The 13,520-nt window shown below is 38.8% G+C and overlaps 1 protein-coding gene across 3 annotated transcripts in view; it reads left to right on the forward strand.

Annotated features, from left to right (window-relative positions):
* Positions 1-500: 500 nt before the first annotated feature.
* TMEM196 (transmembrane protein 196) overlaps positions 501-13,520 on the forward strand; it is a 72,384-nt gene continuing 59,364 nt past the window's right edge. The window contains exon 1 of one of the 3 annotated variants that reach the window (XM_056519731.1): positions 501-1,303. In XM_056519731.1, the coding sequence (XP_056375706.1) occupies positions 1,133-1,303 (171 nt within the window). In that variant the 5' untranslated portion in view covers positions 501-1,132. Of the gene's footprint in view, positions 1,308-13,520 lie in introns of all 3 variants that reach the window. The other 2 variants (XM_056519732.1, XM_056519733.1) reach the window with 2 other exon arrangements.

Raw genomic sequence — 13,520 nt, forward strand, 5'->3', positions numbered from 1 at the left:
TATATATATATATATATATATATATATATATTATACATAGATATTATTATTCTTTTTATTAGAAATAATATTTTTTTTTGCTATAGTTGGTATTTTAGTCTGTAATCTATTCTTTATGACCTCTTCACTTTAATTTATACTATTTGGCAATGGTAGCGAATTCTGCTCTGCTTGCTAGGATTCTGTAAACCTCACTGTAATTCTGGTTTCTGTGCTGTGTCATCAGCTGCCGTCCATGTGCTATTCTGATCAATACTCAGGAAGCAAATTCATGTAACATTCGCTTTGTGTCTGGCTGTTCCCAGGAACATACATTATAGTCCGTTTGTTATCTACTCTTTTAACCTAGCACTTATAAAGCTGCTCAGAAAATGCAGTTTCTCCCACCACAGCGAATGTCTGTGATAAAGGCAGAGGTGATAAATCTCCTGCCCCCTGCTGCTGCTGCTAACCCAGAGGCTCTTCAATTCCAAGAGGAACAGCTCTTTAAATTGCCTGTGTCTCCTCAAACTGCTGGAGACACCCACCTCTTTATGCTGCCTTAGACAGTGCCTAATCTTACCTAATGGAATAGCCCTCCCTGCCTGGTACATAATACCTCAGTCTGCAATAGTGACACAAGAGACAAACTAGGAATCACTCCGGTGTAGGTTGTACGTGATGAATGTAGTCGACAAGAGATTTGATGCAGGCAACGGGAGCTTCATTTGTTAAAGAAAGCTGCTAAGAGAAGTGGATTGTTCAGCACTCTGGACAGCTGCTCAGCGAGAAAGGAAAGCATTAGAGTGAATTAGAAGGTTCAGCACTCTGGACAGCAACTCTATCTGAAGGAATAGCTCCGGAGTGAATTGGAAGCTTCAGCACTTCGGACAGCGCCTGCTCCTACAAGAAAGACTCTTCGCTTGCTACAATGATTGCCTGTCTACCTATATTATCCCACCATAGTTTAATGTCTTCTCGAGGAGTTGTCCTTCTTTCCCATAAGGAGTGCAAATTATAATTTGTCATCCACGAATATGTGTTGTAGGAAAAGTTTGGATATGAGCAGAGCAGAAGAACCCAAGAAGAAGCTTTTCTGAAGGTTGAAACTGGCTTTCTTGCTTTATCTGAAAGGAATGATGACTGGAGAAGCATGTGTACCAGTAGCCAAATCATTGGAAGCCTCTTGGTGCTCTCTGTGTTGGAGATAGGACTGGGCTTATCCAGTGTGGCTGTGGGAGCTGTCACTTTTGCAAGGGTCAGGACTAGGACAGATCCACCACCACAGCTGGGAGACTCTTCTCCGGTATGGAGCGGGGCGTGTGTACGTTAGTCATTTCACTATCTTTTCCCTATTATTAATCACAGTTTTGCTTAGGATACTTATCTTTTATTTTCAGAAACAATGTTACAATAGTGTAGGCTATCACTGGCAATTAGTATGAATGCAAGCAATACATAGGTCCAGGTTTTTTGTATTATGATGATAATGATTGCAACTACTACCTAGCACCATAGTATAACATTTCAATGTGACCTTTGCATTTTAGGTGGTAACCAAGCTGCTGTAAGAATGTGACATTGCATGACTGTACCTAGTGTATAGAGCAGTGTTTCCCAGTGTGTCTCCAGCTGTTGTAAAACTACAACTCCCATTATGTCCGGACAGCCTTCGGCTGTCCGGGCATGCTGGGAGTTGTAGTTTTGCAACAGCTGTAGGCAAACAGGTTAGATTTAAAGCATCACATACAGTGCAATATGTCTGATATCAGAAATATTGCTCAATAGATGTATTAAATATTATATATATTTTTTTTTTCATTTTTGGGTATACATTATGCACAGAGAGTTACAGTAAACACATACATCAGTGTCAAGTATATATAGATAATTTAATACATCTGAAGATATTTTTAGTTCACCCATTTTCCATTTAAATACTGGTGTTCTGAGAGTACTGAATGTCATGACTGGTTTGCTGGGTATAAGACAAGTGAGAAAAGTAATGGGAATGCAATATGTTAGAGTTTATATGAAGCAAGCCATCTGTTTATTAGACTGTTTACATATGTCATGCAATATGTTGCCACTGCAATACAGTTAGTCCAGGAGTATAAGGACAATGGCACATTTTACATAATTTTGCCTCTGTATACCACCACAATGGATTTGAAGCAAAGTCATCAATATGTCAGGAAAGTATTGACTTTTGGGTTAAGCAAAAATATAGAATTAGCCATTTACAGACATTTTTGCATAATCCTTAAAGGTGCTATCTGAAGAAGCTATCCCTTATGCACAGAGTAGGTGTTACGAGCTGATCGGTGGGGGACTAACCATTGGGATCCAATGGGACCAACTAACCATTGGGACCAACTTCAATAACAGGTGCAAAATTGTTCCCATAAAGAATGGAGTGTACAGAATGTTTTGGGTGCTGGACAAACCTCTTCTCAATGTACAGAATATTGCTGAGTTCCAAACTTGGCATTATTCGCCAGCCTTATTGACGATGAACTGAGCACTTGCTATGCGCACGCGGTGTAATCTTTTCATTTCAGGGACAATGTTATCCCAGTTCTTGTCCCTGTAGATAAGGGATAATGGCGGGGTATTTATCAATTTTATCTGTTGTCAGTTTCTTTTTACCCGTTTTTTTACTTTGGTTTTTACGGACGTATTCCAAATTTATCATTTGGCACACGTCATTCAGCTGTGGACAGCGCCTTTTACACAGAAATAGCCGCCACAGAAGACAGCTTCTTTTACCTGTGAAGAGCAGCCATTTCGGTGTCTCTCCTGCAGCTGGTCAACAAGCGACGAGAATGTTTTTTCAGGGGTTTTGTAGCTACCTAGTTAAACGGAGTGTCCTCTTTACATTCAAAATATTATTCACGAAGTCCACAAAATTTAAGCAATGGACAAGTGAATGATTGGGGAAAGATGCGATCGTGTTAAAAGCACCAACCTTTTTAATAGTACAATTGAGCCTTACCATATTCTCCCTTTGGTATGTGTGTTTTCAATGTCAGTATATTGTTGGCAGTGATTTGCTTCAAACATGCGTCATATACCGTCAATTTAGCGCCAAAGAACAATTGACGCAAATTATAAATTACTGACCACTGCAAAAATCATACACACCACTGTCAAAGTCCTAGCAAGTTTAGGAGAGAATGCAAAAAGACACTGCGCCAAAGAAATGCGTCAAAGAAACGCAATAAAACACTTAAATCCATTGATAAATACCCCCAATGTCTTCAGGGAATATCCCTTTTATTTTCACAGACCCAAAAATTTGCGCAGACTTGACCAATAAGTGGTTTCATGGTCCAGTCTGGCTTGTTACCTCAGTATTCCATGGCAAATTAAAGTAATAAAAGGTTTAAAGTAGATTCCAGGTTTTGAATTTGCATTTGATAGCTGTTCATGGGAACTCTCAATATATGGTTCATGGAAGTGAAAAATGCCATTATAAAAATTAAACATTAGGAATAACCAAATCAACAACACCCAAGGCATGGAAGAGCACAGAAAAGACCAACATAGATGCCTGCAGAATTATTTCTTTGGAAAAGAAAAACCCTTATTAACATCCAGTTAAGTCAAAAACATGCTCACAGAGGTCACCATAACATTGTCAAAGTCTTCAATCAAGAGAAGGCTTCTTGAATGTAAATCCATAGAGTTTATCTTAAAGGTGTTATCCAGGAATCGAAAAACAGAGATAATTTCTTTCAAAGACCGCTCCTCATCTGTCTCCAGGTTGGATGTGGTTCTGCAGCTCAGTTCCATTGAAGTGAATGAAGCCAAGTTGTAATACCACACCCAAAGTGGAGACAGACAGGGAACGGTCTTTGAAAGAAAATAGGTCTGTTTTTTTATTTTTTATTCCTGGATAACCCCCTTAAGAAGACAACCAATGGTGACACTAGAAAAAAAAAACAGTCACGTTCTGAGACAATATTGTTCCAGAAAAATTATAGGATGGTGCTTTAGAGTATGGATGAAAAATGGACCTCTGGTCAATTCTATCCAACGCTGACATTAATTTGCAGTCCTTGGTAGAAGTGCAAACATTTTTGTAATTGTTGAGACCAGTGTCCCATGCAGTGTCCCACGCATAGTGCAGAGTGATGTTAACAGCACTACGGAGAGGCGGCAGCATTAGACGGGGAGTGAGCTGGGGTAAGTATTATTATTTTTTTTTTTTTTACTACTATCCCTGCCCTGGAGTTTTTCTTTTCTATTAAGCAAGATAACGCCTTTAGGGCAAAGATATTGAATATATTCTTTAGTGGTCTTTTAGTCAGTCTTTTAACCTAAGCATTAAGCTTTTCACTTACTAAAAACAAAAGAGAGAGAGAAAGACCCACGAGCAAGCAGTAACCAAAGGCATCTGCATCATAAGGAAGCAAACTCAGCATTTAGTAATGACCATGAGAACTAGACATCAGACATGTATTGACTGTAAAGTATTTGTGTCCAGTTATCAAAATAACCCTTTTAGTAATACTTATGTTAGTTTATCCAACTTCTTTTTGGGCTCATACAAATGGAGAGACTGTGAGAACAATGACTATAATTCTTATATGTTTATTGCAATATTTTAGTTAAACCTCATGAATTGACGCAGAAAATCTACATTTCAGTCACATACTGATGGCTTTGTTTAAAATCAATACTTATGGGCCCAACTGTATACTTCAGTAAGGTAAACTCCCCAGCTAAGCAGTTTTATGATGGTATTTGTTAATTGGATTTTAGGCTTTATATTTAACCACATAACTATGAACTGCAAAATAATAGGGAGAAGAACCAAAGAAAAGTGATGCCACCTGCCATGAGTACATGATATTCAGGCAATGTTTTATCGAAGGAAATGGTGATATCACTTTGTGCTTAGGTGCATCTGAGTCAGTTTAATTCTTCCCTTTTTACAGAAGAAACAGGAATGTAGTGTAGACCATATTTGTTGAAAATGTTTGAAAATGTTTTAAACAGGATAGGATATTTTATACCTTGGTGTTTAAAGCAGACCTGACATCAGCCTGTCTAGTCTATCTATGGCTAGGAAAGGTTAGTCATCGGGATTCCAGGTCAATGTTTTTAATCTCCATAGTACTTTCTAGTGCCAAGATTATAAGCATCTTTATTATTATGTAAATTAGGCTCAAGTGCCCAGGGGCTGTTCCCCAGCACAGCAAGAGCCCAGGCTAAGCCAGCCCATCTCCTCTTATTCACTGCCTCCATGCCAGCTGTCCATCATTTTTTGATGGACATTTGATGGACAGGTGTTATGGAGGCAGTGAATAAGAGGAGATGGGTTGGCTGATTGTAATGCAGACATTGTGACATTTTCATTTTTAAATGACATTATCTCTATACTTATACCATCATTATACAGTACATTTTGAGTTTCTTGACACACATTTTACCTACACTATATGAGCCCACTGGCTCTAACAAAGTGACCTAAGATGGGTTCAAACTAGCCTTGGTTTAATGGTGGTAATGTGAACTTACTTTGTGTTGGTTCAGTATACTGTACATCCAAAGTTCTTCTATAAATATATAGTTGCATTTATTAGATATTTTTGCTTAGTGAAAATCTTTATGTAGAAAACTGTCATAGTTAGTGTCAAATGTACATCACTACAGTACAGAAAAAAATAGTATAAAAATAAGTATTTTTCTATAGGTGAATGTGCCTTTGTTGAAGTCCTCAGAACTTCTCCAATATGAGTTTTCAGTGTAGCTCAGCAGGGGCACCATGCACCCTCCCTAGAAACCCAAATCAAAAGAAGCCAAGGCACCAAACTCTATTCTACAGCAATTTTCAGTTGTTTTTTCAAATCTTTATTACACCGTCATGGTACAAAAGTGTCCTCCATCAAATGTAGCAAAAATCCACAATTTCCTTAGTGTGTTCTGAATACCACGCCCGCTTTAAATCATTGAACTGCAGGGGCTTATCGGCGTATAACACGTAAATAGACTTTAGGCTAAAAAATTTTATTTATACGCCGATAAATATGGTAGTTTTAATGAGAGTGCCGATTTAAATGTAAGAAAGATATACTAGTTATGAATAGGTATAGAAGCCACACTTGGTATCAGAAGCAATGTCTATATTCCTTTATTTTATAATCTTGCTGATATGATACTCTTTTAATATGGAAAAACTGTTCTATTTTGACTGTTGATCAGCCACTTGATTATCGAAAAAATAGGTGATATGCAGTGCACAGCTTACCGTATTTTTCGCCGTATAAGACGCACTTTTTCTTCCCCAAAACTGGGGGGGAAAAGTCGGTGCGTCTTATACGGCGAATGCACCCCTATCGCGGCGGTCCCTGCGGCCATCAACGGCCGGGACCCTCGGCTAATACAGGACATCACCGATCGCGGTGATGCCCTGTATTAACCCTTCAGACGCGGCGATCAAAGCTGACCGCCGCGTCTGAAGGGAAAGTGACACTAACCCGGCTGTTCAGTCGGGCTGTTCGGGACCGCCGCGATTTCACCGCGGCGGTCCCGAACAGCCCGACTGAATAGCCGGGTTAGTGCTTACAGGACACCGGGAGGGACCTTACCTGCCTCCTTGGTGTCTGCTCCGTGCCGGGATCCCCTGTATGCCGGCGCTCTCCTTCCTCGTCATCACGTCGTCGCGTACGTACGTCGGCGTGCGTAACGACGTGATGGCGGCGACGGAGAGCGAGGATACCCGGCCGGCAGCAGAGACGTTCCGGAACGACGGGGACACGGCGACAGCGATGGAGCGACATCCAGGGCAACGGTGACGGGTCCGGAGCGGCGGGGACACGTGAGTATTACCTCCTCCTGCAGTGGTCTTCAATCTGCGGACCTGCAGATGTTGTAAAACTACAACTCCCAGCATGCCCGGACAGCCAACGGCTGTCCGGGCATGCTGGGAGTTGAAGTTTTGCAACATCTGGAGGACCGCAGGTTGAAGACCACTATTGGGTTCAAAATCTTTATTTTTTAAGATTTTGCCCCTAAAAATTGGGTGCGTCTTATACGCCGGTGCGTCCTATAGGACGAAAAATACGGTAAGTTGAAAATCTTTTTAAGGCTAGGTTTCCACTTGTTTTTTTTTCTGTTTTTTTTTTTGAGCCAAAGCCAGAAGTGTCTTCAAAAGGAATAGGACATATAAAGGAAGGACTTACACTTCTCCTACCTTATGGATCCACTTCTGACTTTGGCTCAAAAACTGCAGTGGCAGTTTTCCAAAAACTGCAGTGGCAGTTTTCCAAAAACTGCAGTGGCAGTTTTCCAAAAACTGCCAGAAAAAAAAAAAAGTGGAAACCTAGCCTAAGGGATCTGGCTCTGAGAAGCACACTTCAAAGCACATTTCGCTTAAAGCACTTCTTTGTTAAGGTTTTGTTATGCTGTTGGCTCCAAAACTTCAGCAAGTGTTGGTTGTCCACTAGGTCATTTTTATGGATGGCGTATAAAAAAGTATAAGCACAGTTAGGGCCCAAGCGCACTATGGATTTTCTACAGAATCTGCTTGCAGCAGAATCCCATTGATCTTAATGGGGTTCTGATGCTCAGTGCACTCTATAGAAGTTCCAACATGGATTTCCAACTTAGATCTGGATTCCAATGAAAGAATGAGCATGTTTATTTTTCTGGCAAAATTCCACTGTAAAAGCCTATTGCCAACAGGAGTTTGAATTGTAGGGGTTAATTTCTTCTGCAAATTTTGTGCAAAATTAACTCTGATTCTGGGTGACGCAGATCCACTAATGTAAATTCAGTGAGGAAATTCCTCAATGAATTTACATAGTGTGCATGGGCCATTATTGCTGGTAGCAAGGAATGGTCTTGTACTCATCAAACAGGGTCAAAAACGTAAATATAGATATAGCAGCGAAAAAGACCGAATTGTAGACCATATCAAGCTGGTGGGTAGTCAAAAGTAAGGTGCAGTAGTGGTTTCAAATCTCTATACATAGAAAACCTGTTGTGGTAGAGAAGCATAAGAGTAGAAATCTACATTATGCACAAATGGGTCAAAAAGATCGTCAGTGGGGTCAAACAAAGGTGGGCATGGGTAAAAACAAGATATAAAGGTAGGTACAGGGTAAACACTACTAGTTTAATGGATTAAATAGGGTGTCGGTCTATTACACTGACTTTGTGAAAGAATAAGTTTATTATTTATTTCTATTATTTGAATTATTCCTGGATATAGGGGAAATGTATCAAAACCTGTGCAGAGGAAAAGTTAACCAGTTTCCCATAGCAACTTATCAGAACTTTCATTTTGCAGAAGCCTTTTTTCAAAAATAAATGAAGTGATCTGATTTGTAGCTATGGGCAACTGTTCAACCTTTCCTCTGCACAGGTTTTGATACATTGCTCCATTGTTTTTGTTAATACGTTTCAGGGGTTGCACGAAGCGGATTGGAATGTATATTACTCTAGTAGTCAATTGTTTAGATTGTTTTGTAAGTGATCCCTTATATACCAGCTGCATATAACATACCTCCTGGATGCCAATGACAAAAACTGCGGATGACTTAAGGTTTTACGCAGTTACACATACATTTCCATTTAAAATATTAATTTGTTTAACAAAGGTTAAACACAATTTACAATGGTGGGGCGTTGCATTGAATTCTAGAAAAACTGTACAAGCAGCCCTGTAGAAAAAAAAATCCTTTTTTATATGGAGAAATATGCTATGACCTTTGCTTCTCCCTTGTGGATTTTGGAGATAAGATTTTAGAAGTACTGAACTGTTACTCTTATTCTGCACATATATTCAGCTGAAGTCTATACGTCCCTGTAAATAAGGATCTTTTTTTGTCCACAGCTTTAATATAAGCTGGAAATCTGTCTTTAGCTGTTCATGTGAATACTGAAGAAAAGCTTTGAAAAAAAAAAATCTGGACTGTAAGATTCCTCTTAATGCTATGTGGTTTGAATAGAAGCGTATAATTTAATGAGTAAAGTACTACAGTATGAGCCGTCAAGGCATTGCTCCCACCTCTAATTGATTTACAATGTGGGATGATGACTGAGCAATAACTTTACTGTTATGCTGCTTCTTGTCTTTGTCTACTGCCTTTCATCTTAGCCAATATCTTAATCTTACCATAAAATGACTTCTAATAAGATCATATAAGACACATTGATGAAAAAAAACAAGAAAACCTGCTTAGGAGAATAACTTTTTTTTGTTTTTAATATATATACATATATATATATATATATATATATATAAATATATATATATATATATATATATATATATATATATAAGGATATACTGAATGGTTACCAGACACAAAGTATTCCTTCTTTTCTTTTCCTTTCTTCCTTCCTCTCTCTCTCTGTCTGTCTATCAATATCCCCCCCCCCCCCCCTTCCTTCTTTCCTTCCTTTCTTTCTTCTAACCCCTTAAGGACATGTTTTTTTTTTTTTTTTCCAATCTTTGTTTTTTCTTCTTCGTCTTCTAAAAGCCATAACGCTTTCAGACTCATATACTGTAATGGCTCGTTTTTTGCGTCACCAACTTTACTTTGTAATGATGTCACCCATTTAACCACCAATTCTACAGCGCACTTTTCATACAAATGAGATGTTATATCTATTCTCTAGGTCTATACTATTAGAATGATACCCAAATTATAGGTTATGTTATATTTTCCTACTTTTAAAAAAGGTAGACATTTTTGTATGAAAATTTTAATTTTAACCCCTTAAGGACTGAGCGATTTCACGTTTTTGCATTTTTGTTTTTTCCTCCTTGCATTTAAAAAATCATAACCCTTTCAATTTTGCACCTAAAAATCTGTATTATGGCTTATTTTTTGCGCCACCAATTCTAATTTATAGTGACATTAGTCATTTTAGCGAAAAATCCACGGTGAAATGGAAAAAACATTAATTGTGCAACAAACTTGAAGAAAAAATGCCATTTTGTAAATTTTGGGGGCTTCCGTTTCTACGCAGTACATTTTTTGGTAAAAATTACACCTTATCTTTATTTTGTAGGTCCATACGGTTAAAATGATACCCTATTCGTATAGGTTTGATTTTGTATTACTTCAGAAAAAAATCATGAATACATGCAGGTAAATGTATACGTTTAAAATTGTCATTTTCTGAGCCCTATAACTTTTTTATTTTTCTGTGTTCAGGGCGCTATGAGGGCTCATTTTTTGTGACGTAATCTGAATCTTTTAGTGGAACCATTTTTGTTCTGATCAGAGACTTTTTGATCACTTTTTATTCACTTTTTTGTGGCATATAAAGTGATCAAAAATGTGCTATTTTGGACTTTGGAATTTTTTTGCGCGTACGCCATTGAACGTGCGGTTTTAAAAGCAGTATATTTTTATCATTTGGACATTTACGCACACGGCGATACCACATATGTTTATTTTTATTTACACTGTTTTATTTCGTTACTAGGAAATGCCGGGTGATTTAAACTTTTAATTCAGAAGGGAATACCTGAAAGGGTTAACTTTTTTTTTACACTTTTTTTTTTTTTGCGAGCTCATAGCTCCTATAGGGACCTATGAGCTTGCAATGGCTGATTGCATACACAGATTGTTGTTGCCGTTGCATGGCAACAAGCTGTGTAATCGGCGGTTGATTGCTCCAGCCTGTAACTCAGGCATGGAGCAATCAGTTAGAGCCGGGACGCCGACGGAAGAAGGTAGGGACCTTCTTCTCTCCGGGTAGCTGATCGGGGCATCACGATTTTATTACAATGACCCCGATCAGCCCGACTGAGCAGCCTTAAGCATTTACTTTCACTTTCGATGTGACGCTCAGCTTTGGGCGCGGCATCGGAAGGGTTAATAGCGCGTGGCCGAACGATAGCGGCCGGGCACTATTAGTCGCGGGTCCCGGCTGTGGATAGGCGCCGGGACCATCCCGCTATGACCATCCCGCCGGGACCCCGCGTTATAGACAGGGACCGGACTTAGGAAGTACTCATACGTCCTAAGTCCTTAAGGGGTTAAAATTGACCTCTTCTGACCCCTATAATTTCTTTATTTTTCCATATACGGGGACGTATAAGGGCTAATTTCTTTGCGCCATGTTTTTAAATTTTTTGTGATAGTGATTTTTGTTTTGATGGGACTTTTTGAATTGACGGTGTGGTTAAATGTATATGATATTTCATCGATACCACACTTGCTTATATTCCAATGCACAGGTGTATACTCCATAGGAGAGCATTGATCAGTATTACCGATGCTCCATTGCTTCAGCCTGCAATAGCTGGCTGAAGCAAAGGAGCACTGATTGAATGGCAGGGAAGGAGGTAAGAGGCTTCCCTCCATCTGTACAGTTGATTGGGACATCGCAGTTTCCCCACGATGGTCCCTATCAGCTCCGCTAAGCACCCGGAAATAGATTTTGGCACTTTTAGACATTGTGATCAACTTTGATCGTGGTGTCTAAAGAGTTATTGCAGGACATCGGCCTGAATGCCATTGTACGGCATTAACCATTGGTCCTGGCTGCTGATAGCTGATTATTATTGGTCTTGTATGTCTTCCATTTTCTAACAATTGCACTAAAAGTGGATTTCTTCACACCAAGCTGCTTGACTATTGCAGACTCAGTCTTCCCAGCCTGGTGCAGTTCTACAATTTTGTTTCTGGTCTCCTTTGACAGCTCTTTGGTCTTGGCCATAGTGGAGTTTGGAGTGTTACTGTTTGAGGTTGTGGACAGGTGTTTTTTATACTGACGAACAAGTTCAAACAGGTGCCAATAATTAATACAGGTAACGAGTGGAGGACAGAGGAGACTCCTAAAGAAGAAATTACAGGTCTTTGAGAGCCAGAAATCTTGCTTGTTTGTAGGCTAGTAAAATATTTATTTTCCACCATAATTTGTAAATAAATTCTTTAAAAATCAGACAATGTGATTTTATGGATTTCTTTTTATCATTATGTTCTCATAGTTGAGGTATACCTATGATGGAAATTACAGGCCTCTCTCATCTTTTTAAGTGGGAGAACTTGCACAATTGGTCGCCGACTAAATACTTTTTTGCCCCACTGTATATAAATTAAGTATCCTTGTAACCAAATGGACCAACAGAATAAAGATAAGGTGTAACTTTTACCGAAAGTGCCCTGCGTAGAATCGGAAGCCAAGCAATTGAAAAAAATTATAAATACAGGCACCAAAATTAGTATGTTTTAAAATTGTCATCTTCTGACCCCTATTACTTTTTTATTTTTTCCGTATACAGGGATCTGAAGTTTTTATGGGACTTTTTGATCGCTTTTTATAAAAAAAATTTAGGGTGTACAAAGTGAACAAAAATATGCAATTTGGGACTTGGTATTTTTCTATGTAAACGCCATTGATGGTGCATTTTAATTAACATTATGTTTTTATAGTTCGGACATTTGCACATGCGGCGATACCACATATGTTTACTTTTATTGTGTTTACATATTTTTTATATGAAATTTGGGAAAAGGGGGTGATTCTAATGTTTAATATGGAAGGGGTTAATGGGTGTTTTTTTTAAAACAGTTTTTCTACACTTTATTATTAGTGATGAGCGGTAGAGACTATATTTGAATTCACAATATTTTGCGAATATATGGACAAATATTCATCCCATGTTTGCGAAATTCGCATATTCGCTATGTTCGTTCTCTCTTTTTTTTTCATGCAAAAATTCGTAATGGAATTTGCATAGTACGCATGCGCAATTATATGTTTCACCTAAAAGGAAGGATTAGTGTCCAGTCTGGAAGTGCCAACATTCGCATAAATATTCACATAAATTCACATAAAAAACAACGAATAATCGGCACTACGAATATATATTACTATATTCAAAATATTAGCAAAATTGCAAAGTGACGATATTCACGGTAAAAATTAGCATTTCGAATATTCGCGCTCAACACTTAGGGAACTTTAAGAAGGAATCATTAGATTCCTCATACAGATTAATGTAGTTCCATAGAACTACAATGATTTGTGTGCTCTGCACTCAATTGATAAAGCCTGGTCCAGCCAGGCTTTATAAATCTCAGAGCCAGGACCAAAACAGGAAGAGAGGTAGGCCCCGCAGGTACCTCAGAAGTGGATTGCTCCCCTGCGATTGGCATCCACCCCACCGGACCACCAGGGACAGATTTGACAGTGTTGATTGCCGCAAGTCAGCTATTAACGCAGCCCCCAGCTACTATACTCAGCTGGGGGCTGGCCGACATGGCGTGGGCTTGAGTCAGGAGCCCGCGCCATACACTGGTTGCCGTCTCAGGACAAGCCAGCTCGTCCTTAGACAGCAACTGGTTAATAACAATTTCTAATGCCCATTTACATAGAAGATGTGAAATTCATTCAAATTACTTCTAATATAAAGATTTGTCTTTAAGAACTGTAAGCATTATGCTATTTATTACTATTACACTGTGCTCTATAGAAGTGCTTGAAAAGCTGTAAAGGTTCTTTTTTATCATAGTGTAAATTGGAAATACTTAGCAGCTGGAACTATTTGGAGTCCTAATCTCCTTCTA

The sequence above is a fragment of the Hyla sarda genome, chromosome 5, assembly GCF_029499605.1.
Source record: "Hyla sarda isolate aHylSar1 chromosome 5, aHylSar1.hap1, whole genome shotgun sequence".
NCBI classification, from domain to species: Eukaryota; Metazoa; Chordata; class Amphibia; order Anura; family Hylidae; genus Hyla; species Hyla sarda.